Here is a 26,500-nt window from a genome sequence, read left to right as displayed (position 1 = left end):
TGGTGGGAGTGGGAGGCTGCAGGGTGGGTAGTAGTGGAGGGTAAGATACCCAGGGCCCCTCCCCCAGCAGGATGTGGGCTTCTTCCCACGCAGCAGGCTGGGCTCTGAGATAAACCCTGTGGGGTTTCCACAGTGGGTTTGATGCCCTCTTGGTCAAGCTGTGGTCCTCAGACGGTGGTGGCTGCCCTTTCCACATTCTGCTAGGGAAGGACAAAGCCCAAGGACGCCCTCTGAGCCCAACCTAGCTTTGGTCAACCCGGCCGGCAGGCTACGTGCAGAACCACAGAGTAGAAAAACCTTGTTTTATTCAGCCCAGGCCTGGGCAATCTTGCTCTGTGGTATGGCCAAAATATAAAAAATAAAAACCAACAACCAACAAAATCACGTTGTAGGGGAAAGTTAAGTACCCAGTTGGGCCTGGCATCCGGAATCCCTGTGGTTTTGGTCCACGTTCGCTCCCTGAGGCGGGCAGGGAAGGATGCTCCCAGCGTCCAGCTGCCCCTGCCTGTGGGTGGTGGCTGGGCCCCTTGAGCCGGGCTTGTCCTGGCGGGAGGCTGCCTGGGGAGCAGGGCCTGCTTTGGGAGGTGGGGAGGTTGGCCATCTGCACACCCTCTCCTAGATCAGGATCTAAGGAAAGAAAGAGAGGAGGTCAAAGGCAGGCTGAGGCGTGGGCCCCTCGTTCAACTGTCAGCAAGGCGCCCACTGCCTCCCCAGCTGAGCGCTTCCCTTCCACAGCCTGGATCCCAAGTGGGAGGGCAGGCGTGGGCCTCCATTTCCGTCAGTAATCTGGGCTCAGGAAAGGGGGCTCCATAAAGAGGGGTTTCATGGACTCCCATGCAGGGCACGGTCTCGGCACCACCCCTCCCCATGCCCTGAGTTCCAGATTCTTTTCTAGGCCATTAGCAGAGCTGCTACTGTCTGGAAATACTTTCTTGTTTTCTCTAACTCAGTACTTTTGGAAAAAAAAAAAAAAGGCCTCCTTTTTCCTCTTCAGAAACATGATTGAAACCCACAGGCGTCAGTCCCGTGGCCTTTCTGGAAACGCTCCGTCCGGCTTCCTGCGCGCTGGCCCAGCTGCCCGCCTGTGGTCAGGGTCGAGGAGACGCACTAATGAGACCTGAGCCTCTCCAAGCACTTATGTAAAGGGCTCGGGAGGAAGGGCCTCGGCATGCCCTGCACTCACAGGCCCCAGGGTAGCTGGAGGGGGGCGCAGGGCAACTTCTCTGTCTGCCCTGCTGAGGGGCCCAGCTCGTGGTGCCACCTGGGGAAGCGGGAGGCTATTTGGATGTACCTTTCCCAGCAGCAGGGGGTACAAGAGGGCATGTAGGCTCCCCACCTCCCTCGCACCCCTCAGCCCTTGTATGCCCCTGCCTCCCTTCCTCCTGCCATCCTTCTCCTTCCCTAGAACTGCTTCCCAGAAAACCTCTACTGTTTAGGTGACTCCTGGATTTTTAATGGCTGAACAAGACAAGTCCTGAGTGAGAAGGTGCTGCAAACCCAGGCCTGCCGAAGGGCTAAGTTGCCAGGGATGGGGCGGGAGTCAGTCGTTCCCAACACACTCTGTGACCTGGATAATTCTGATCGAATTCTGCGAATGAGGAACCTAGTCTCTGAATTGAACCAGAGGCTAGTGTTCTCACGGTGTGGTGGAGGGCTGTGAACATTAGCTTAGCGGTAGCAGCCAAGGGTGCGAGGGCTATCTCCAAACACACACTGAGTCCTCACACACCAAGCTCTGAGCCTGCTCACGTGCTGAGCCCTGACCCTGGTCGCATGCTGAGCCTTAATCCCGGTCACACACTGAGCCCTAATCCCGGCCACACACTGAGCCCTGACCCTGGTGATAGCCTAAACCTCTCATACCTATCAACCATTAATAAGCAGACACGTTTGGGGAAAGATGCTTCTCTGGGCCTTGGGATCCCTGCCATTTGTTCCTCAGCTGATGGACTAAAGCTCTAGGAGACTACTCTTTTTCTCTTTACTTTTTAAATGGAAAAGAGTTGCTTTGACCTGTTCAAGCATTTAAAATGCACATGGAGTGGGATGGGGTTTTTAATGAGTTCGTAAGCAGGGGGTCCCTCTGCAAAGTACTTCATGTGAGGAATCAGGAGAGAGGCTGAGGACAGCCAGCGCAGGGCAGCAACAGCTGAGGCGCCACGTGCCAAAGGCCTGGGAGTTTATCGACTCCCTCCACATCTGGGCCCAGGGACTGATGACTGTTAGAAGTGATTCCAACCAGAATCAGTTCTAACCTGAGACTGCTTAATTCAATCCACCTGATACGGACGCTAATGATCACACAGCTGCCATTCACCGAGCACCCGTGTGAAGGGTCCTGGAACACACACAGATGGCAGGCCTTTAAATTCTCTTCACAAGTCTGCGTGGGAAGTGCTGAAGAGAAGAGTAGTCCAGAGAGGTGAGGTGAACTGCCCGATGTCACAGAGTGAGGGAGTCACAGAAGCAGGAATGCAGAGCCCGTGCACCTCCACCCAACGACACTGCCTGCTGCTGGTCTCCACCTCAGGAGAGATCATGCCCCGGGTCAATGCCCGCAGCCTGAGCACTCCGCTTGGGGTGGCCGGTCCAGCCGCAGCTGTGTGCGGCCATCAAGGTGACCCACAGGGCAGGTATCCTACGTGTTTCATGTGGCCCTGCCTGCTCCTCAGGTAGGAGAGGGGCTGGGGTATGGAGAGTTGGAGGAAGGGCACTTACTGGACAATTTTGCAGTTTGTTGTAGAAACATAGCGACCTGTATAGTGGATGTTGCATCTCACCACATTGTTGGTGAAGTCAGACTCCAAAACAATGTACTTTGGGTTCACGTGCACCTGAAGAAGGAAAGGAACAGAAGGAAAAGGGATCTGGTCATGAGGCTGTGCTTCACTTGGTCACCAGGGAAGGTGGAGAGGCAGACAGGCAGACACAGAGGAGCCAGAGAGAGGGAGACAGGGAGATGGAGAAAGACCATGAGAGACCAAGAGACACAGAGACAGAGACACACGGATGGAGAGACGGGGGAAGATGCGGAGAGACAGAGAGAGGAATGAAGAGAGAGGCAGCTTACAGTCCAAGGAAGCATCGCTGGGTCATCCTTCTTGGAAGACAGGTTTCCCCAGAGTCAGAGCCCAGGCCGGGGGGCCTCGCACGGGGCATTCAGAGCCACTGCCCCAGGGAACCCAGCAATGAGTGAGGGGCCGAGCAGGGATCCCACGCCTGGTCTCCCTGACTCCGAGGCTCGCACCCTTTCACCTCGCATGCCTGTCTAGGTGACCTGTGGAAGGCCTGTCTGATGCCAGGTAGCATCTCCTGCCCTGGAGCCCAAGGTACCTGACACTCATTGAGATGATGACCCAAGCATAACCTATCTGAAGAGGAGCTGTCCGGACACAAGGAAATCCTTTAAATGCTGGATTGATAGGGGAGGGCTTCGCTGGGGTGGGCTACACCCAGCCTTATTTGCAGAACATTTTAAGAAGAGAGGAAACGATGTTATATTTAAGTTACATTCCTTAGGGGCAGGAACTGTGCATTACTTATGTGCCTTGAATCCTCGGAACCTAGAACTCAGAAAGGCCTTTGTACGAGTTTGTTGAGAGTGGATGAATGAGGAAAGGAAAAGAACACGCTTGACAACCTTGGCCCTTGGGCGAGGCTGAGCAGAGGCCTCACCGAGCCCGTGGAGAGGTGCCCAGGATGGGGCGTGACCAACTGCTTCCAGGTTGCCGTGTTCTGAATGCGGCCACCCAGCGGCCCGTCCTCATGCAGGTTAAAGCCGCCTCCCAGGCCCACCTTCCCTGCTCTTCCTTTACTCCAGCATAGAGCGGTGGGCCCAGGGGGCCTCCTAGAGTGAGCCCTACCCTCGCTTTGCACCTGTAAAGAGGAGGCGAAGATTTGTCTTCCCCAGGTGAGGTCATGATGACCCGGCCCCCGCTCAGCCTGCATGGATGTTCCAAGTTGGGCTGTGTGTCCTTAACGTGCTCTTCTACTTGTCTCCGCAAGGGACGGGGCACTGGAGCGAGTGTACATGGAGGAGGGGTTCGGGCCACATGGAACTATTGGTCACAAGTGCCCTTGGCTTTGCAGGGGTCCTATGAGGAGCTGAGGGTCTCTCTCAGGGAGGGCAGTGTCCTCTCCCAGATGGCACAGAGCCTGCCCTGCTCACAGACAGGGGAATGGACCCCATGGCTCTCCAAGTCCTCTGCCACTTAGGGAAGACAGAGTCACCGCCTCCTCTAGGATCACCACACTTGGGCCAAGGTTCCTCGGTGTTTTTACGGGAAGAGGCTGTGTCTGCCTGAGGCTAAAACCTTCAGGTGGGAAGTGCAGACCTCAGGGACCTCATCAGCTGATACGCCCAGCCGGTGAAGCTTATGTCAGAGGCGGGGACACCGAGGGTGAGCATCAGGTTGGAGGAGTGCCTCCAACCAGGGGCCCCACCTTGAGGATGTAGTTCCCGGGCTGCACATCGGTTATGTCAATCCACTGGCAGTCAATGTCCGCATTGTACGTGTCATAGCAGCCTGGGCTCAGGCCCTAGGAAAAGGGACAGGAAGAGAGGTTGGGGTGCTGTGCACTCCTCAGAGCCACCCCATGCCCACTTCAGCAGCCTGGGGCCCTCCTTCCTCTGTGATTCGTCCTGACCCTGGCCTGGGGTAGCTGCTCAGAGTGGGTCTGCCCCGTCCTAAGCCCACTGGGTGGATGGACCAGAGAGATGATAGATATAATAGTCAGATGGAAGGATGAAATGAAGGTGGGGGGATGCCTGGGAGAGATGGATGGAGGAATGGATAGAGAGACAGGCAGGCAGGATAGATGGACACTCTCTGGATGTTTGGACAGAAAGATGGATTCGGGTGGACAGCTAGGCAAATGGAGTATCATGCCATCCAGAATTCGCTGGAATGTTCCGCTCCTTCCATGAGCAGACACCCCTGGGAATGGAGGTGGAGGGTAGCCCCGAGGGGTTCTCTGGTGGCTTCAGGACTGGCAAGAAGACCTGCACTCTCTGAGCTGAACGGCCAGGAGCTTTGGCACTAGCCCATCTTTAGCTTGGCCTAGCCTCCCCATCCCTGGCGGGCTTCCCCCCGTCCTTCAGAGCCCCTGCCCTGCCTCTCCAGCCCAACCTGTGTGTGAGAGGTGCACGCGTAGCGCTTGAGGTTGCCGAAGTCGCAGGTGCTGTCCTCCAGGCAGAAGCTGGCCTTGTGGCCCTCGGCTACCTTCTTGCCCGTGACTGCGTCCAGCAGGTCGTAGTGGCTGAACTCGTCCATGCTGTGGTAGTGCCTGGGGGCAGGAGAAGAAGAGGGAGAAGAGGGCCTAGTCACCCCTGGCTTCCCAGCCTGTTCCCCTCCTGAGACGGGCCCAGGTGACCCTGCTGTGACACCACCTCCTGAGGGCTCCTGGGGCTCCTTGGTCACTGTGTCCCACAGGCAGCATCTCTGGTGTCCTCACTGAGCCAGTCACCCTAGGAGGGCACCTCCTCAGGACCCCTCACTTCCTCTTGGGCTCCCACCTGTACCGGCCTCCCTTGGGTGATGCCCTGTATTCTAGATACTTCTGTCCCCTATCAAGACCGATCCTTCTGTGTCCCATCTTCCATTGCGGCTTTTGCTAAGGCTCCTCTGAGAAATCCTTCCCCAGTGATGGATCCTTGGCAGAAAACAACGTACGGGGCCCTCCCACCAGCACTGCCCCTCCGGAGTGCTCCTGGGGAGGGGCACTCAGGCCCAGGGCCCTGGCCCAGAAGGGGGGGCAGGCCAGGTAGCCCACTCACTGGTGGCAGCTGTGCCACTCCCAGGTGTGCCGCGGCCGGTTCGGAAGGAAGTCTGCGGTGCCCTGGTTCTTCACGCGCTGGGGGAAACGCAGCAGCACCCGCACGTCATAGTCGGTGGCCTCAGGGGCGTAGGCTGTGCTGTGGGGACAGGCGGGGAGACCAGAGTGGGCTTGGGTACCAGACGCAAACACCCAGCATAGGTCGGCTTGTTCCTGAAGATTCTCACATCTGACCCCTGCCCTGCGGCCAAGGCTCAGGCCTCTGTTCCTCTCTGCGGGCCATCCCCTCCTTTCTGGCCTCTGCCACGTGGCTGGCAGCTGCCAAAGGAGTCTTTCTAAAGAAGCATTTGGCTTGATAATGACCCTCTGAGGGTCCCTGATGCCTGCAGGTGACTCTCAGCTGGGGACAGCCCCTGAGGGTGGGGGCAAATCAAAATCTTCGGAGGGCTTTTATAAAATAGCCCTATCCAGGAGATTCTGACCTTCTCCCTCCCCCTACACCTGGGTTCCAGCTTCAAACACTGTCTCCCAAACAGACCTAACTCTTTCACTGATCTGTACTTTTGCCTGTGCCGTTCACTTGACCCAGAACTCGCCCAGCCTCCTTGACCCAACTCAGGTCCCCTCCTCCAGGAAGTCTGCCTTGATTGCCCCACTTAGAGGAATCGTGACTGCCTGTGAGATCTAACAGTGCTGCCTACAACACACCCTGACACCATACACAACCTGAGCTGGGTCAGTGTAAGCAGACCACCTCTCCCTGATTGTGTGGCTTCAGGGCCAGCGACCTGCCCTTTTTTGCTCAGGAAGCACTGGTCTGGTGTAGATTGCCTGTTCACAATTCACTTGCTGACCCCCAATTGCCAGCTGAGATGGGCCTTGTGAGGTGAGAAGGGAAAAGAGAGGAAACTGAGGGGCAGCAGAGAGGGGACACACATCACACATCCCATAGGTCGGAACGAGGGCTAGCTGAAGGCTCCTTCCTCTTCAGCTGACTGTGGACAGCTGTCTCGGCCAGACTCTGGGGCACTTCCCTGGCAATCATTAAGGTCTGGGCCCTAAGGCTTGAGGCAGGAGGTGGCCAGTCATGGGGATTAGCTCTCTCTGAGAGGATGTCTGGACAACAGGCAGTGTAGGCTCCTGTCTGCCAGGACGTAAGGCCCTTGGCCTTGTCTGAGGGAGGCTTGGAACTGTGTCTGTGTCTGTGTTGGAACTAGACATCCTCCTTCCCTCTGTTCAGTTAAGTCCTACCCCTCTGCTGGGCTCAGCACACCGTGGGAAACCATTAGGGTCTGGGTTCTAGGCCCAGCTTGGCCACAAACTCGTGGTGAGACTTGGAGCAAGTTCCTTTCCTCATCTGAGTTCTGCCTGCTGTCTGTGAACTGGCACCGGTCCGCAGCCCACACTTTCGATAATCTCCGAGGGCCCTGCTGCTCCAGGGCTTCAGTTCTGCTGCATTTTCTAGGTCTGTATCCCACACCCAACCTCCGCTGATGCCTCAGCCCTTGCCAACCTCTCCCTCCTCTGGCCGCCCACAGTTCCAGCCTGCCAACTGCTCCTTCTAGCTCTCCTTCCACTCCCTGTCACTTGGTTCTGGGTAAGAGGCCACTTTCTCCAGCTAGACCAGGATAGCCCTGGGATGGAGCCCCACTGCCTCCGCCCCAGCCCATCTGGGAGCTCAGGTGTGGGCACACGGGCTATTCCATGAAGACGGAATAACAGTTTGGTTTTGACTCAAACTCCTCAAAACTCAGCCTCAACAGACGGCCATGGAGGCTGAGTTCCTCCCCACTGGAGGAGCTGTAGCAGGAGCAGTAAGCACGTTATGCTCTCTTCCCAGAGACGAGACCTGAGTGGGCAGGCCGACTCAGTGGAACTCACATGTGGTCCCTGGACTGGTGCCAGTTCGTACACTGTCTGTTGCCAGTCTGTTGTGAGATAAGGAATTTGCACCAGCATGTAAACCAACTACATCACGAATCACACTGTCTAGTTCAGCCGATACTTCCTTTTTTTGAAGCAAGACTTTCTCGATGAAGGAAGCAGTAAGTTGAGTTACATTCCAGTGCAAGCTCCTTGTTTTGTTACAGATGGATAACAATTTGTGGTCAGCTATTCTGAGTGGCAGTGAACGAGGTCTCATTAGTGAGAAAATGTTGAGGTTCTAACGGGCTTCCCAGGTACTCAAAAGTGAAAGTAAATAGAGTTCAACTGTTTAAAAAAAGCAAATAAGAAAAATAGGAGCTTTCAACATAGACAGCTGTCAATAAAAGAAGTACGTCAATATAATCTTTAACTAGTTCTTTTAGCACAGGGAGATGTCCCCAGAGCATACATATTTGAACAGAACATTCACTGTCAATAAATTCCGAAGCAAGCTCTGCAAGAGGCAGAATAACCCAGGAATAATGGAGAGCTGGCTGTGCTCACCTCCCGGGTTCAAGTAAACTGGCGTCCTTCCCTCCTCTCTAGTGCAACACATAACTGAGGCCTCATTGTTACCCATGCCCACAGCCCCTGCTGGACAACCCACACCTGTCCTCTGTGGAGATGACTCCATCATCCTGCCCTCTATCCTGAAGGCGTCTATAAGACTTCCCTGGGCTCCCCACGAGGAACCTTCTCATGAGACACCTCAGATCTGAAGGTTTTAGTTCCTCTCACTGCTCCTCAGTTACTGACAGGGCAACACAGACCTTTGGGGCAGGTGTGAAGATTAAATACCATTAGGTTCCTCATATAGTGATATATACAGAAATGCTGGATCACTCTCATTCTCCTCCACACCTGACTGCCTTGGGGCAGGCAAGGCCCACCGATGAAGAGGCCAGGGTCGTGCAGCCTTCAGGCAGCCTGGCCGCCACGAACACAGGTTCCGGGGACTGTCCACGCTTCATCCTCATCTCCTTACCTGGCCAGACACTTCTCCTCTGCAGCACAGCGCAGGGAGTACAGATGGGCTCTCTGGACATAAGTGGACGCTTGCACGTAGTTGGGGTCCGGGACCAAGTCAGGGAGACCTGGAGTGGGGAGAGGGAGAGAGGGAGGAGGGAGGAATGGTTGGCATTGAGGAGGGTCAGGCTGGTCAGGTGTAAAGCCCAGAGACCTCTCCAACCCCGAACGCCCTGTGCTGTTCTCCTTCCTCTACACAGGCTGTCACTTCCTCCTGGAAACCTCCCAGCGTGAGCAAGGTGTGTGATTTGAACCGTTCTCCCTAGGCTCAGGTGTGGGTCAGGGGGCAGGGGCTCACCTCTGGAATTCCGTGCTGTTGGGACCGCTGAGTCTCCTGGGACATGAGCCAGACCTGGGAGACTGGGTGGAATTTGGAGAGCAGAAGACAAAAGGGTATTCTCGGCAGGAGGAGTAGCATGAACAAGGGCCTGGAGGGAGGACTGAGGGACCCAAGTAATTTCCTGACAGAGACACTCCCCTTGGTGTCCTTATTTCCCAGGCCTCTGGTCACCAGACCCCACACACCCTCTGCTCCTCTCACCCCTGCAGCTGGCATTCTTTGTGAGCCGCCAAGAGAGAACCCTGGGCTTCTGACCCCGAGTGGGTCCCAGAAGGCTCCTGGGCAGAGCCAGGTGAACGCTGGTTGGCAGAAGTGGGGGTGACGAGGAAGGGAGGGGCTCACAGGAAAACATGTCCCCAGAGCAGGCTGCTGACCGGGCAGGATTCTCAGCCTGGGCGCCCAGCCCGCCCTTCTCAGGATTCATTTCATCCTGTCATTGGCCCCCAGACCTGACCACACCTTCCCCTGTCTGCAGCCTCAGGCCTCCAATCTGAGGAGGGCCTGGCTCCCTGCCCTGCAGGGCCTAGGGCCCAGTGCCCAGGGGAAGTCTGGAGTCTGCTCCAGCCCCTGGATCACTTGTTCCCCAGGTTATGCTAGAGCCAGGGGTCTGTCCATTCTGCCTCCCACTCCGACCCCGTCCCCGTACATAACTTAGTCCCAGTGAGAATGATTAGGAATAAGCAGAAACCGAACTCAGGTGTCCAGACCCTATCCACATGGAATAAAGAAGGAAAGATCTTGATGTTGGGTGTGTGGAAGGGGTGGGGCACGTGGTGGGGTAGGAGGTGGGCAGGGGGACTCCAGAGCCCTGGGCTCCATCTCAGCTCAGCCACCAGCTTAAACGGGAATGGGCCTGGACCTCCATGTACCCTCCCCTCTCAGGCTGCAGGGATTCTGGCAGATAAATGATAAAATGAAGCTGCAGGTTCCTCTTAGCTTCTTTCAAGCCCTCTGTTCTTGGGGGGCAGGCACAGTGAAGGGGCTTGAGTCATGCAGACAGGCTTCTAGCCCCTTCTTGCTGCCAAAACCCTCTTGTCAGCTTATAGGTCCAGAAGATGAGGCAGAGGAGGGGAACTCTGGCTTCTAAGCCTTTCCCAGAGGTGTCTGCTACACGCCACCCCTCACAAACACATGCCTGGGGTTCTCAGACCCTACCCCTGCTCGCCCTGGGGCTCCGGCCTCATGCAGGAGCAGCCGGTGTGATCTCACCTACTCGGAATGAAGAGGAAGCTTGGAACACAAGGGTGGGTGAGGATGAGGTGGCTCCTGGCTGATGGGGGCTGTCCTGGCCAGCCTAGGCCCCATTACTCAAGCCCCCAGGAATGCCTGTAGTCATTTCCCAAGGGATCCTCCGGCCTTGAAAGCAAGGACCACCTCCGTATTGAGCTGTTTCTCACCCTCTGGTCCCTAGAAGCTTGTGTTGCAGGGAGGGGGGAGGTGAAGAAGACAGGAATGGTCCCCTTTCCCATTACCAGAGAGCCTTTCCCTCAGCAACATGTGGTGGTGGGTCAGCTGGGCCTGAAGCTTCATGACACCCAGCATTTGGCACCAGATGGCCTACCACCCCCCACCCCAGGCCCGGTTTCAATAAACACTGCACAGATGGCTCTACAAAGCTTTTCTGGCCCGACCCTTCCTCTCTAGGCCATTTCATGAGTTGGCTCTGCAGTCCAGGGAAGCTGGAAGAGCCAGCTAAGAGGCCAGGGGTATTCAGGGCCAGCAAGGGCTGGTACCACTCCTGGCCTCTGACTGCAGCCCGGCTATGATCACATACTGAGTCCTGATCCTAGTCCTATACTGAGCCAAAGATGACCATCTTCCTTCTACTGTGGAGGAATCTCAGGTTCAGGCAGGTGCCTCCTGCTCCAGGAAGTCTTCCCTGATTGGCAGTGACATTCCAAGCTGCACACACTTCTCACTACTAGATCTGTATTGATCTATAATTAGATTCTATCGTATTTACCTGTGTCTACTCCCCTCCAGACTATGCACTCTCTGAGGGCAGGGCCTGGGCCCCACTCACCCCCTCAGTGGGGCAACCCACCGTGCTTCAGGGCTGACTGACCGTTAGGCAGTCAGTCTCTGTCAGGCAGGCTTCTTTAATGATTAGTGCTTCATACTTTACTGTTCCAGTCATCCACGAGCATGCTCCTCACCCTGTCTCCCTCAGGACACCAGGGCACACAGAGGTGCTGGAGGGAACGGAGGCTCAGAGAGGGCAATGAATTTGCCCACAGTCACACAGCAAGTCAGGGAAGCCCCAGGAGGAGCTCTTAGGTCCCAACCTCCTTCCAGGACTCTACTTGTTATTCTTCTTTTTATAAAAATAATTTCTTTTAGTTATAATTTACATACAGTCAAATGCACAGATTTTACGCATACAGTTTGATAAGTTTCAACAAATGTATACACGGTGTAGCTACCACCACAATCAAGCTATGGATTGTTTCCATCCTCCCTGAAAGTTCCCTCCAGCTCCTTCCCAGTAAATCCCCCCTCCCTCCTTCCCAGGTAACCACTGATCTTTTTTTTAATCACTTTAGATGCTATGCCTTTTCCAGAACTTGAATGGAATCACCCTGATCATTATTTTATGTTCTTTGTTCTGCACCTCTGACCATCACAGAGGTCCTGTGACTCCCCTAACCAGCTCCCCCTGGCCCGCCCTCCACCCCTCCCTGTCACACCCTCACTGCCCTGGGATAAGCTGCTGGAAAAGAGAGCAGCCTTGGGAGTTCAGGCTGGGTCCCCCCCACCCACTTCAGGACCCCTGCAGAGGTCCCTGGGAACAGCAGACCCCCTCCCTCAGCTGGTATGTTTTCCCAGGAAGGAACAATGCCTCCTTCTCCACTGCTCTCCCAGGAGGCATTCCATTAGCAGCCAGGCCTGCAGGCTTGGGTTTTCAGCCCCTCCATAGGGGCTTGGGTGTGTGGGTGGGTTGTGTGATGTTGGAAGGAGGATAAGGGAAGGCTTGAGTGGGGGCTTGTGGATGTAGGGTACCAGTTTGCTGTCTCTGGCTTGTGGGGTACAACCAGGCCCTCCAGGCATGGTGGCCAATGTTGGGTGAAGTCTGGTTACAACCAGACCCGTGCTCCCCTCCCCTCCCCACCATCCCAAGAAATGTGCATTTTAAAGGAAGATCCTGGAGAGAGGATAAAGCTTACTCAAAGGCAGGGAGAACCATCAGTCATGGGATATCATTTTGTGTGTTGGGGGCCTGCGATCTCTTATCCAGAATATACGGAGTCATGCAGCCCTTGGACCTGGCACTGGAGACATTATAAAGTAGGTTCCAGTGGGCAGTTTTCCCAGAGACTCCTGTTTTCATAAATGCAGAGAACTGAATTTATCATAATTCTCATTTCAGAGCAAACTAACCAACTAAACTGGTCTATGCAAGGCCCCTCTTGTCATTATTTTTTTTGAACCTCTATCCTTACCCTGACCCTCAGACATACCTTTGAACATCTGTGTCTCTGTGCAGAATCTGCAGTGTGTTGGAAGTGGGTATGTATCCTTGAAGTATATAAATGACATTGTCTTATAGTCTCATTCTGTTTCTTGATTTCCAATGTAAACTTTTAAGATATGTCAAGTTCATTGCTTGTCATTGCTAGTGGGATTCCACAGTATGCAACCTCCATGGCCCATCTAGCCAGTCTCCCGGGGATGGACCCCTGCGGATGGGGCTGACCACTCAAAGGCTGGGTGGACGGTCTTGCTCAGGCTACCCAGGGAGGCCTGGTCACCATCAGCATCCTGCCTTCCATGCCCAGGAGGTAGGCAGGAGCCATACTTCTTACCCTGCTGTCACGGACCTTCTGCGTGGACCTGGGTTGGCCTGGCCCCCCTCTAGGCCTCACTGCTTCCATCGATGCAGACTGAGTGTTCTCCACCTCACTCATGCCCTAGAGCCTGGGGCCGGCCCGCTGTGAGAACTCTTCCCCAGAAGCAATGTGCTGACCACAGGGGTTTAGGCTGCACAGAGCCTGGACCAGGATCGGGGGCACACTGAGTCAGAGGGTAGCAAAGACCCCTGGGATGACCAAAGCCAGGCTCTTTGGCTGGGGAGGGGCTGGATGTGAGTGAATCGGGTCCCAAGGCCATTCTGCAGGCAGCCTCTGGTCTGGAGGAAGCCCTTCAGCCTTGGGGGGGCCCCATCAGACCCTCCAGGGCAGTGAAGACACTGAGCTGCAGGACAAGGACCAGCACTCTGCATTCCCGCTCTGCCCCTGGAGCTTCCTCTGTGGAGGATCCAGGGCCCCCTCCCAAGGCCGATGTCCTCCCACCTCACCCAGGCTGGGCCTGGAGCTGCCAGCTGGCCCACGTGCCAGCCCGTGGGAAGCCGAGGACTGTCCTCCCCTCCCCTGGCAGGACCCAGCCGGGGCCTTCTTGTGGGGAAAGACTCCAGCAGGCCATTGTGCCATCTCGCCCAACGCCCTACTGTCCAGGTCCCTTCCCTTTCTTAGGCTCAGTCTCCCATGTGGACGATGGGGAGAGCAGCCTAACTGCCCCTTGAGCGCAGTTTTGATGGCTCCATAAACACTTGGAGATTAAAATACTTTCAGGAGCTCTTCAGTCCACTCCCCAGCCTTGGGCAAGAGCCCAAGACCTCTCACAACCTCTGCAGACGATACTTTCGCTGCCAGGAAATTCTCCCACCGTCTGACCTAAATCCTTCCTGCTTTAGGAGGAATCTGTTCCTTTCTGCTCAGCCGTTCCTGGCAGCTGCCCGGAGTGGAGGGTCTGAGGTTACATTCCTGCTGCTTTGCCCACACCTCACCTGTTTTCCCTTTGGCTTCCCTTTTCCTGTGGGTTCCTTAAACCTCGTCTCCTTTGAAATCTTTCCTCCCCAGGCCTCCTGCTCACAAGAAGCAGATGAAGGAAAGCAGAATGCAAAAGAGCCCTAATCTCTTGAGCCCGGGGCTGGAGGATAAACAATGTCCAGCAGGAACCGGTCAGTGGGTTGTGAAATACGCGCAGAGAGGGATATTTCGGCTCCAGCGGCCAGACTCCAGAGGAGCCCCTAGGTGGGGAAAGCGGAAGGCTCGCAGAACACGGCCTGAATAAAGATGAGCTGCGAGGGCCTCCAGGGCGGGAGCCAGCGCGCTGGGTCCTGAGAAATTATTATCTAATAATCAGGACATTAAATTGCCAGCATCAGCCTGGCAGTGCCACACCTGAGTGACGAGCAGGCAGGCAAGGTGGCTGCAGGATCTGCTGCGGTCCACCGTGAAGGGCAATACAGCCCAGGCAAAGGAGCTAGGATGGTCATAAAGCCTGGCCCAGAACCTTCACTGGCTCCCCATCACCTACGGAATCAAGCCCAGACTTCTCAGAGTGGCAGCTAAGGCCTTCTGTGGTCTGGCCTTCCAGATCTCTTCACCCTAAGGATCAGTAGGCAGCTCCTAACACAACTGACATTTTCTGCCCCTGGCCTCTGACCCCTAGTGCCCTTGTCCTGGAATTCCTTGCTACACACACACACACACACACACACACGCACGCACGCACGCACACACACACACACACACACGCTTATCGAGTACAGTCTTTAGGCCCCAAAGCCTACCTCTTCCAGCAAGGGCCTGCTGTCCCCACCAGGCTGGGAGAGGCAGTTCACGGGCAGCGATGGCCTTGCTCCTCTGAGTGGCAGGACCAGAGTCAGAGGAGGGGATGTGTGTTTGTTCAATTGAGCAAACTGCCCAGGAAGTAGCCGGGGCTGGGCTGGGAGGAGGTTGCCGCTCACCTTTGCGGAGGCAAGCTACCTTCCTCTCTGTTCAAGCCTTCTGCCACCTCCTTGCACACCTCACTCACTCACACTCTTCCCAATGTGAAGACAGCCCCTACCTTCCTGCCGGCCCACCCTTGCAGGCCCTGCTTAGTGCCCCTCTCTCCACCTCCAGAAGCCCCTGAGGATCGTATGGTCTCCTGGGTTCCCTCCCTGCCCCTCAGACCCTTCACAGTGACCTGAACTTTTTATCTTTCTTACAAAACCCACTCGACCCATGGCCTTCCCATCTCAGCTTATGGCAACTTCATCCTTTCAGCTGCACAGGACATAACCCTTCCTGTTATGCCTGACCCCTCTCTTTCTCTTCCACCCCACATCCAATCCATCAGGAAATCCCATCAGCTCTACCTCCAAAATATAGCCCGAAACTGACTGCCCACCACCTCTGTTGTTACCCCTGGCCCGGCCACCGATATCTCCGCCTGGATCTCTGTACAGGCCTCCTCTCGGACTCCCCCTGCCGGCCCCCGCACTGTCCATTCCCAGCATAGCAGTCAGAGACCCTGTTTAAATGTCACTGCAGGAGCTCCCCAATGCATGTAGAGCAAAAGCCAAAGTCCTCACAGTGGCCTACAGGCTCTCCATGGTCTGGACCCAGTTGCCTCTCTGACCTGTCTCCCATAATGCACCCACACCCATGCCACGCTGCTCTAACCACACTGGAACACACCTGAAAGCCCCAGGGAATTCCTGCCTTGGGGCCTTTGCACTGGCTGTTTCTTCTGTCTGGAATGCTCCACCTGCAGATAGCTGCATGAATCGCTCTGTGCCTCCTTCAAGTCTTTGCTCAAATGCCACCTTCATGAGGCCCACCCTGACTACCTTTGCAACCTCTCCCAACACTCCAGATCTCCCTGACTTATCTCTATTTTTTCCACAGTACTTACCCCTTCTATTATTTACTTATTATGTTTACCCATGAAAATACAAGATCCACAAGGACAAGAATTTTGTCTCTTTTCTAAAACTAATGAATACCCAGCTCTAGACCAGCATCAGCACAAAGTAAGGAACTCCATGAATATTTGTTGAATGGCTGAATTTCCTCATGAGATGATATCTGCTCTCCTCAGCCAGGCGAGAGCCCCTGGGGGAAGGGGAGGGTGGGATTGTCCTTTGCCTGCCGCCCAGCTGCACAGCGTGTTCTGAGAGCTGGCGAGTTGGGTGAGATGGAAGTGGGTCTGGGCCGCGGCATCCTGCCTGCCTGGTCTCTTGCTTCTGGGCTGAGACCTCAGTGAGAACAGGGATGGGTCCAGGGCGCCCCTGAATTCCCTGTACCCAGCTCAGGGCCTGGCACCTGTAAGCCCTCAGCGAGCACAAGCACAAATACTGGCACCCCACAAAGGGTCTGTTGGCACTGCCTGTGTGAGCACAGCCTTCATTATCAGGCAGAGGCTGGGACAGACTCCAAAAGCCCTTTCTTTTGAAAAAGGATTAGCTTTGGGGTTGGAAAACCCATGGTTCCAGCTGGCCCACAAGGGGGAGGAAGGGTGGGTTGTCTCCTGAGACTTTGGTGGCAAAGCCCCCTCAGGCCTCGACTTCCGCATTTGTGGACCTTCCCGCTCTGGTGTTCTGACACCCTCTTCCCATTTTCAGGTGATACCTAAATGCCCAGTTTCTGGGTGTCCATGAGTAAGGGGGAGAGGGACCCAGGTGCAGCCCCAGCCCTGTAATCCTGAATCCAGACAAAAAGGCCCTCTGGGTCCAACCGCCTGTGGTGAGGAGGCTGTTAGGTCAGGGCAGGGGAGGCACGAGACCCAGCCTCTCCTTCCAGCCTCCTCCCAAGCGGACTGCTACTCCGCAGGAATGCCGGGCACAGAATTGGAAGCAGGTGTGGGCTGCCTGGGCGGACCACCCGCTCCTCGCCCCCCCCTTCCTGTCCTGCCGCTCCAGCCACTGCCCTGGGGAGTTTTCCACGTGCTCTTGGCTTGGACAGGAGTGGGGTGGACTTGGGCTGGGACTACTAGGGAGAAGTGCCCCTTTGGAGGTGACAGGAGATTGAGATGGGGGTCCCTGGGGAGGGGAGAGAGGGAGGAGAGGAGACGAAAGGCCGGGATGAAAGGCCAGAATTCCCGGGCCAAGTGCGGCAGTAGCCTGGTGCCTGTAAGTCCCGAAGGACTCCCCACCCTGCTCAGCCACCAGCCCAAAAGGCTCTGTGGGGCCTGTGAACTCAAGGCAAAAAAAAATCCAACTTTTTGTGTCCTAGGGGGTTTAGACCTGAGAGAAGCAATGAACGCAGAGACATACCCTTCCCTGCGGGGCAGAAGCAGAGGGAAGGCTGGGATGGTTCAGTGGGGGAGAGAGTCAGCCTAGGTCCGAGCTTGGCTACTGCTGAATTCTGAGACCTTGGATGAGTCACTGAACTTCTCTAGCCTCAGTTGCCTCCTCTGTAAAATGGGGGTATAATATCATCTACCTCACAAGCTTGCTGGGGGTACTAAACGAGGAAATAAAAACAAAATGCTTGGTATAGTGTCTGGTGCATATTAAGAGTTCAATAATAGCAGTGGCTATTATGATTATTTAAAATGGGAGCTGTCTCTTCTTGCAGGGATGGTCCAGTTTGAGAACAGGGGAGAGAGGATATGGCCTTGCAACTAAATGATACGAGAGGAGACGGGAAATCTGCCTGCGATGAGGTTGCTTCGGACACGACTTGTTTGTTCTGACACTAGTGACCTTCCATTGCCAAACAGGGGAGTAACAAGAGGACCCAGGTCCCTCTATCTCCATAGTTGTCTGACCCTTTACCCCAAGTTCCTCGGCCTGAAGACTCCATTTCTTTCTGAAGGAGCAACTTGAGACAACTTCTGGGAAGGAAGGAGGGATGCTGAGCTGTGATTCTGCCTCCACCAGTCACCAGTTATGCAACCTTGGGCTTAACCTCCGAGGGCCTCAGTTTCCTCATCTGCAAAATGGGGGTAATAACAATACCGAGGGTTGTTATGAGAATTAAGCGACTAATTGTAAAGCTCCAAGAACAGTGTCAGGTGCTGTAGATGTGCTTGTTAAACGAATGTTCTGGAGTCTATAGAGTGAGAATGACAAGGCTTCACGCCAACGCCTCACTGGGGAGGTGCTCGAAGCTGTGCACTCTCTCTGTTTCGTCTCACTCTGTCGCAACCAGTGCCCAGAACATGGTAGGAGTCAAGCATCTGCTGAATGACCAAATGGATGTGCAAGGTAAGCCTTAATACATGAAAATGTAGAAAAAAAAATAATGCATGGGGGTTAAAAACTCAGGATGGAGAGCCATGCAGACTCAAATTCTGGTTTCACTACTAAGAGGTCGTGTGACAGTCAGCAAGTGAGCCTGTCACCTTATCTATGAAACGGGATGGATAACAGCATCTGGCTGGTGGGGTTGCTGTGGGAATTACGAGATGATGTATACAGAATTATCCCTCTGGAGGTGGCTGGGGGAACTGAGGTCCAGGTTCAGGTCCTGCCCCAGCTGGCTTGCAGGTGGTGTGAGGGTCCTCCCGGGTCAACTGAGTGCAATGCAGAGATGACAGGCTCAGTTTGAATTCTGGCTCGGCTGCATCCAGCGGTGAGACCTCCCCAGGTCTCCGTTTTCTCATCTGTACCAGAGGACCGTAATCCCCCCCTCTCTAGGAGGCTGTGCGGGTGAATGAAGTTGCACATTCCAGCCACAAAGCTCAGCAAGGGCTCCTCTGCAATGGCTGACCTTGTCATCATCATCCTCGCCTGGGGGCTCTAACTCGGGATGCTCTGGGTGGCCAGGCCTCCTGCATCGACTCCAAGCCTTGTGCAGGTGGGTGGGCGACCTGAGTCAGGGGGGTAGGAAGTAGGGGGTGCAGCAGGGAGCCAGGGCTGCTCTCAGGGACTAAGGGGCCCCATCTGGCCTCTTGGGTGCAGGAGGCTGGATGGAGAGGGACGTACCCTAGAAACACCCCTGTGTGAGTGCAGGGACATGAAACACCTGGGCCTAGGAGCAGCACGATCCTCGTGGGGGCTGTGGAGGCCTGAGAGAGGGAGAAGGAGGAGAGGAGAGGAAGGAGGTGCCTCAGGTTCTGATGCAAAGGCTAAGGCGCTGAGATTTTGTCCTGAAGGCCTTGGGAGCCACAGAGCCTTCTTGAGCAGGAGAGTAATATGGTCAGCAATGAAAGGGTGTATCTGCCCCATGCGTAGGATGGACTGGAAGGGACCAGGGAGGAGGCAGTCACAGCTCCGATTGGTTGTGTGAGGACAGGGAAGGAGGACCCACGCCAGGCAAGGTGGGCACAGCCATCAGAGATGCCCTGGGAGGACAGCCAGGGTGGCTGCTCCACGATGCTTTCATAGGGTGGCCAGAGGCAGTGAATCAGGCTGAGGGTGTAAGGCGGGGGCCCTGAGAGAAAAGCCGTGGTCTTCTAGGGCCAGAAGTCATCTTAGTCTGCACCGGTACCACCAGCTCAGAGAAGCTGAGGCTGTGAGGAGGCAGGAACAGGGACAAGGAGGCTAGGAGAAGAGGGCCCGGCTTGGGAGAGGGAGGGGCACAGCACAGGGGCCTGGGAAGCAGGCAGCCACCCTCCAGGCCTCTGCACGGATCTGCTGTGACAGGCAGACCAGGTATGTGACCTGGGCCTCTGTTTCCTCGCCTTCCCTCCCGTTACACATTTCAGAGACAACGGTACTGCAGGAGGCCTTGGGCAGCCCCCCTCCCCGGGGTGGGAGGGAAGGGGGTGCAGGCACCCAAGGAAGAAACCAGGCTCTGGACAGGCGCTTGGAAACTGCCCAAACGTGGAGGACGTGGGTGGTGCGCACATGTGTTTGGTGTTGTGAGGACATGTCCGCGTCCACGCCCACATGCACGCGGGCTGCCAGCGCCCAGCCTCAGACCCCTGGGTGTGCGGCCAGGAGGAATGAGGTCAGTCTCGGAGAATCTACTCTGGACTCCCACACCAGGCCTGGGGGTCTGATCTCAAGCACAAGGCTTGGCCTTCCCCAAACCGGGATTTTCCATGGTCCCAGCCTAGCAGGGTGGGAAGGGGAACAAGTGATGGGGGAGAAGGTACTGCTCCCTCTCTGGCCTCTCTGTGAGCCCCGATTTAGCCTGCACCGCCCCACACACACCTTCCCCCCCATGACGAGGGAAGGGGCACTTGGAGGGTGCTGACAGCTTGCGGCAATGCTTGGGCACCTCCTCCTCTCGGAAGTCCTCCCTGAGTTCCTAGTGCCCCCGACTGGGGAGGCCCCTCCCCTGGGTCCCCTAACCCATCCCCCCAGTGCCTGCCCAATCACAGCACTGAGGTGCCCCCTTTTCTATTCCTTCCTCAGGGCAGGGCCTGGATTCAGCCTGGCATCTAGTATACTGCGTTCCGGGGAGAAATGTCTTTAATCCCAATTGAACACTGGGGCTCAGGGGCAATGGCCAGAGGCCCTGCTAAGCGCCAAGCACCCCCCGCTCCAAACATAGCCTTGCTCTGGCCAATCCCCCTCTGAACCTTAAGAACTGAGAGGCTAAAGAAGGACCTTAGAAAACCCACTGGCTTGGGGCGTAGATGTCAAGTCCCAGGCCTGGCTCTGCCAGCACTGCTATTTGAGGCGTCGGTTTTCTCCTCTGCCCAGAGGTGGAGTGCTTCTGGCTGAGCCCCACTCTGTGGTCTCGCATTCTAAGAAAAGCTACCACAGAAGTTTAGCTTATAGGTAAAACACGCTCTCCTCCACGGAGCTCTGGGAGCAGCTGATGCAGAGCTGTAACACACCCTGCTGCAGGGATGCCACAAGCCCTGGTGCGGATCAGATCCGGGTGAGGCCACGGTGGCAGGAGGATGCATCCTTCATCACATCACAGAAGGGCCTTCCATCTAGCTCCTGTCCTAGCTCCTGCAGGTTCTCAAAGTGGGATTCAGCACCCAACTTGAGTGCTACGCCTTGAATATGAGGGAGTGAGTACTGCCAGTGTGGACACTCCTCTCCCCTAGCCTTGGGCTCCAGCAGCCCCTAGAGAGACGGGAGTCCCCACCCCTGCACCCCAGCGGCAGCCTCTCTCACCCAAGGTCATTATGGCTGGAGACAAGGAAGCGTCCCCGTGCGGACAGAGGCAGGGGAGCAAAGGCTGGGGGTACACTACCTGTGCCCCTGAGCCCTGCAGTGCTCCGCCCTCACCTGGTGCGCCTGGCACAGAAACATTGTTGTGGAGCAGAGAGTCAGGAGTAAAGAATCATGGTATTAATCGCAGCCTGAAAGAGGCAAGGCTGGGGTGGAACGCATATGCATTGGGGACTGAATGGAAAACCTTGACCAAAGCTGACTTTGGACTTGCAGAGACAGAAGCAGGAAGGGGAATTCTAGGACAGCAGGACCAATGGCCGTTCAGCCCTGGCCAGACCACTAGCGGGCCCTTGCCAAGGTACTCCGCCTGCTATCAGCATATGTGGAGTTGCTCATCTGAAGAAGGAAGGCTGCCCCTTCCACTGAGTCCTCGTGTGTAGATGGCTTGGGCTTTCCCAAAACTAGGTCATATCTTCAACACCCCCTGCACCCCTGTCCACAGCTGCCTCCTGGGACTCTCCCCCAGGGCCAGGACTAGGGTGAACTGAGTGAAGTGACTGAGGCCCTGGCCTGGGGAGCAAAATTTAAGAGGGCGCCTAAAAACTCAGTAGCTAAGAGAAGTAACATTTCAGGCAATATTTTTAAAAATCAAAATTAACACACAAAAAAATCTGTGATGAACAAAACATCAAAATTTCAAATAAAGATGATCAGTATTGCTGATTTTTCAGTTTGCCTCAGGCTTGAATACAGTTTGGCATGCCACCATAACTGATTCTATTTAAAATTTTTTTCATTTTTTTTGCATTATTCTTGATTTAAAAATGCATTAAAATATTACTTATCTCGATTAGTAAGTTTTTCGGTGCCCAGGCTGGTGCCCCACTCGCCTCTCTAGTCTGGGCCTTACAGTGTGCCCCTGAAGGAACTCTGGGTTATCTAGTCTGCACTCCTGTCAGCCCAGATTCTCTCTTCTAACCTCCTGATCATTCAGGCCAAGCTCACAGATGCCCAGTGACCGGGAACTTGCCACACCTCCAGAGGCGTCCCCTAAGGCCTTTCTGACCCTGATGCTCCCTGCTTCACCCTGTGAGGTTGGCAGAGGGGCACCTCCAAGCGTGGAGGACATGCCCTGATGGGAATGAGGGAGAGGCGGGGAGGGGGGCTCCTTTACTTTGTCCTCAGATGACCCAAGCCACGTCTGGAAGGCGTCTCTTTACAAAACCTGTCCAGTCCCTCCACCCCCTTATCCCCCCAAGTCAGAGCCCCGGCCTGCCTGGCCAAATCCTGGCACCGATGATGATGAGTGGACAGGGCGAAGGCCGGGAGGTGGGAAACACTGGGGCTGCCTATGGGGAGGAGGGTGGGGGTCCTTACTTAGCAGCTGGGGGAGGCCTTCGGTAAAGGATGGAGGAGGGCCTGGGCGTCGGGACGTACTCACCTCTACCGTTTTGGCTGGGCCGGTACACGCTGCCCACACTCAGGCGGCCCTGCTGCGCGCCATTGCGCTCCGAACCCGGCGGGGGCGCGTCGGAGCTGCGCACCGGCAGGTAGGGAGGCTCCACCACGCGGAAGGGGGGCTGCGGCTCCACGGCCCGCGGCGGGCTATAGGCCTCGGGTGGCATGTTGCCGTAGGGCGGGTACCAGCCGAGGCGGGGGTCGCCGCCGTAGGCGCCACCGTTGGACTGCGCAGCGTCGGGGGCCGGGTCGGGGTAGGCCTGCTCGAGGCCCGCGGTGCCCTCGTTGTACAGGCTGTGCGAGTAGCGGCGGTCCAGGCCGTCGGCTGGCTGCGGCTGCGGCGGCTGCGGCGCGTACGGCCTCTCCGGGGCCGGATAGAAGCCCTGCGGCGGGTACTCGGGCTGCTCCTCGCCGCCGCCGTACTCCTCGTAGCGCGCCCGGGGCTGGAAGGGGTAGATGACCCCCGCCGCGGCCACGGCCGCCGTCCCTGCGCCCAGACCGCCGCCCACGCCGCGGTAGTACACGTAGCCCTGGTCGTAGGTCCGCGACGCGGGGTCGTATGTCTCGTACTGGCTGACGAAGGGCGCCTGCGGATAGGGGAACTGCTGCGGAAAGGAGGACGGCTGGCGGTAGGTGGTGGCGAAGGCCGAGGCCGAGGCCGAGGCCGAGGAGGCGGAGCCCCCGTGCCGTTGCTGGGAGACGGAGGTGCGGGCCCGGGCCATGGCCGTGCTGTCCCCGACGGCCACCTCGCGCCAGTTGTCGGGCACCTGGCCGAAGCCGAATGGGTGCCGCGCTTGGCCGCGCACGGTGTCCGAGCCGATGCGCCCGGGCAGGGGCAGCGACGGGGCCTGCCGACGCCGGAGGCCCCCGTGGCTGCGCCGATGCGGGGCCTGGGGGGCGCCCGCCAGCAGCACCCGGGAGTTACTCTCGGAGCGCTGAGTCCCCGCAGGCAAGTACTCTGAGCCCGAGTTGAGCAGGCTGTACACCTGCCCGTTGTTCTCCCACTGGATCAGCTGCCGCCAGCGTCCCTGGTCCGAGCCCTGCCCTGGCTGCGCCTGCTGCCCGTGCACCAGGACGCAGACGCAGGCGCCCCACACCAGGGCCCCCAGCTGCCAACCGGCTGGGGCCAGAGCCATGGTGGCCCTTCTGCAGAGGCCTGGTGGACTGAGAGGCTCTCAGGAGTGGCCCCCTGTGCGTGCTTCTCTTCCCACGGCCTCGAGGACAGGACGGCTCCTTGCCTGCCCCAGCTCTAGCTTTGTCCATCCTGGCCTTGTCCCGAGCGGGACGGCTCCTCCGATGACAGCATTTCGAGGCCAAGGGGTCAGGGCAGGGCAGGGGCGGTGCCCAGGGCTGCACGAGGCTCTCTGCAGGGCACCGGGCAGGCAGGACCGCCTGGGGGCCTTACATGGCCAGCCCGGCACTGGCTGGCCGCTGGGCTGGCGCTTTCCCACTCTGAATGAATAAGCAACAGGCTGGGAGCGTAGGGAGGTTTCGGGCAGCCTGGTCCGCCTGCTGGGGCCTCCTCCGCGGGGCCCTATGGCCCGCCGGGTTTTAGCTATGTGGCCTGTCCCACAGCTGCTGTGCTCCCTCAGTCTCTGGAGCTCCCAGCCAAGCCCCAGACCTGCCTCTGAGGAAGGGAATGAAGAAGGGAGTAGGACGGGGCCTCTGGGGACTCAGGCCCGGTGAGTGGGGCCCTGGCAGGTATAACGGGGCTGAGGTGTCAGCACCATTCTGACCATTTCTCTCTGCTTTGGACCCAGCATCCTTGGTCTCACCTTACTGGCTTCTTGTTCGGGCTTGAATAAGCCCCTGACTCGTGTCCACTCCAGCCTCTCCCCAGGATTCCTGGGCTCCCATTCTCCAAAGCCAGTGATCAGACACCCTCCTTGTTGGTGGGCCTTCTTGGGCAAGATGCTGACTCCCAGCTGAGCCGTTCTCTAATTCTGGACCTCGGGTGTACCTTAGTTCACTGGGCCTGAGCACAAAGCATATGGACCTTCAGCTTTTTCCCTCTTGGCACATCCCTGGGCCTTAACTCTCCCAGTCTGTAAAACAGAAGTATGCCCCTGTGCTGAACAGAACTTGTGAAATCATGGGAGAGATCAACTTCCTGCCCATCCTGTGTGGTTTCTGTCCTGTATAACCTAGAAATAACCTGAGTGTGCACATGGATAAAGTGAAACTCAGGGGCTGCCTTTGATATGGGATAGGCATCATTGGGAGGCACTATGTGCTATGAGCACATAGCAGAAAGGGGGAGTCAGGAGAACGGGACTAGTCCAGTTGCTGTGATTAGGTTGCTGGGTGATCTTGGGCAAGTCCTTTCCCCATTCTGATCCAGTCACATCTGATCAGTGGAGGATCAGACCAGATGGTCCCCAAGAGTGCTTTGGCAGGTTCTCTATTCTCTCAGCAGAAATAAGAGGGGCCTCAGAAGTTTGAACACTTTGGCATCCAAGAAATCACTCTGAATGTCTCCCCTGGACTGCCTTCTCCAACCTTGGTCATGGGAACTGGAGGACAGAAATTTCCCTCTGTGCTTATACACTAAGGAGGAAGAACCGGCCCTTAACTTGGTCTCTCCAGATTCCCCTTCTACTTTGGAAATGCCTGGAGACCACCTTGGGAGGGGACAGCCAGAGTGGACATTCCTCAGACACCCTGGACCCCTGGCTCCTCATCCTTGCCAGCCGGCATTTGTTCCCCCATCCCACTGTGCTTCAGGATGCGGCTCGGTTCAGGTGACTCGGTGCCTCTGTCTACCCTCATAGTCCAGCCAGCACCCGTTCAACACAAGCCCCTCGGCTCCCCGGTATGGGGTTTGATCTCAGACTCCAGACAGGAATCCTGCAAAGAGCAACTGGTTTGGTTCAGGACATTGAACCAGATGCTGAGGGCCGGGACCAGGAGGGTTAAGCTTTCCCTCCCGCCCGCCTGCCCCCTGCAGGGCTGGCCTCAGCTGCTTGGAATCCCTGGGGTCCTGTAGGGCCCTCCCGCCAGCCAGATGGGCAGCAGCGCCAGGAAAGGAGGAGGAGCAGTGGAAACAGGCCTCAGGGTACCCCCAGGCAGGGAGGGGAAGGGAAGAGGAGGAACAGAGGAAGGATATGGGATGGCTGTGAGGTAGGGGAGCCCCACTGGCAGAGTGGAGCAGGCAGAACCCTTCTTCCTGAGCCAGGCAGGGGACAGGGGCTGCCTCAGGGCTTTGGAGCTGTGGGGAGATCAGGGCACAGGCTGTTGTGCTCAGCCGGCCTCTGCCTGGGAGCCAGCTCTTGGCGTGAAACCCTACCCAGTGCTGGCTCCTGCTGCTCTTTCTTGTTTCTTAATAAGGTCGAATCAGAGTGAGTCAGAGGAGCCAAGTTTCCTGTTAGGCTCTGTTTGAATAAACTCTGCTCTGAGCATAGCTTGGGCCTCTGCGCAGGCTCCTGGGGCCAGGGCTGCGGCCCTGCCAGCCATCTCTGCTGAGACTGGAGACCTGGGGTCTTGGCCTGGCCTCCAGATGCTCCCCGGGGAAGCCCGTTAGGCTCTCGGAGCTACAGTCTTCATCTATAACTTGGGGGTAATAATACCTTTCTTGTGGTATATTTGGGAGGATGAAATAAGAGGTTTTATGAAAAGTACCCAGCACAGTACCAGGCATGTGGCCACTATTTTTTCTTTCCTCTGGACTGGTGAGAGAAGGGAGGGGTTCATCCCCAAAGGTGTTCCCCCCTTCCCCATTTTCTCTGTCCCTTTCATATTTTTTTTTTTTTTTTTTTTTTTTTTTTTTTTGTGGTATGCAGGCCTCTCACTGCTGTGGCCTCTCCCGTTGCGGAGCACAGGCTCCGGATGCACAGGCTCAGTGGCCATGGCTCACGGGCCCAGCCACTCTGCAGCATGTGGGATCTTCCTAGACCGGGGCACGAACCTGTGTCTCCTTCATCGGCGGGCGGACTCTCAACCACTGTGCCACCAGGGAAGCCCCCTTTCATATGTTTTATCTGTATTCAGCATCCTTCGTTGTGCCCAGCTCAGGGTGAACCCCTGGGACCTGTCCTCTTCCCTCCTCTCCACTCCCTCCCTCGTCCTCCTTCTCTCTTCCAGTCTGGGTCTCCCAAAGTTGCTGGCAACACCCGCTCAGATCTCTGAGCCCAGGGGAGCCTGCCTGGTTCCACCTCTCCACACACAGGGCAAGGCCTTGCCCAAGG

General features: G+C 56.6%; 1 protein-coding gene across 1 annotated transcript; it reads right to left on the bottom strand.

Annotated features, from left to right (window-relative positions):
- Positions 1 to 288: 288 nt before the first annotated feature.
- On the bottom strand, positions 289 to 23,757 carry LOXL1 (lysyl oxidase like 1). The gene is made up of 7 exons (XM_082649154.1): positions 22,300 to 23,757; positions 8,687 to 8,795; positions 5,777 to 5,914; positions 5,130 to 5,286; positions 4,444 to 4,539; positions 2,719 to 2,834; positions 289 to 627 (listed from the first exon to the last, which is right to left on the bottom strand). The coding sequence occupies exons 1-7, from the start codon at positions 23,450 to 23,452 to the stop codon at positions 621 to 623; spliced, it is 1,776 nt and encodes a 591-aa protein (XP_082505280.1). The 5' UTR covers positions 23,453 to 23,757; the 3' UTR covers positions 289 to 620.
- Between the last annotated feature and the right edge of the window lie 2,743 nt (positions 23,758 to 26,500).

This window comes from Grampus griseus (genome assembly GCF_964374135.1).
Source record: "Grampus griseus genome assembly, chromosome: 2".
NCBI classification, from domain to species: Eukaryota; Metazoa; Chordata; class Mammalia; order Artiodactyla; family Delphinidae; genus Grampus; species Grampus griseus.
Note: the sequence above shows the minus strand (reverse complement) of the source record. Positions and strands in the feature narration are given on the sequence as shown.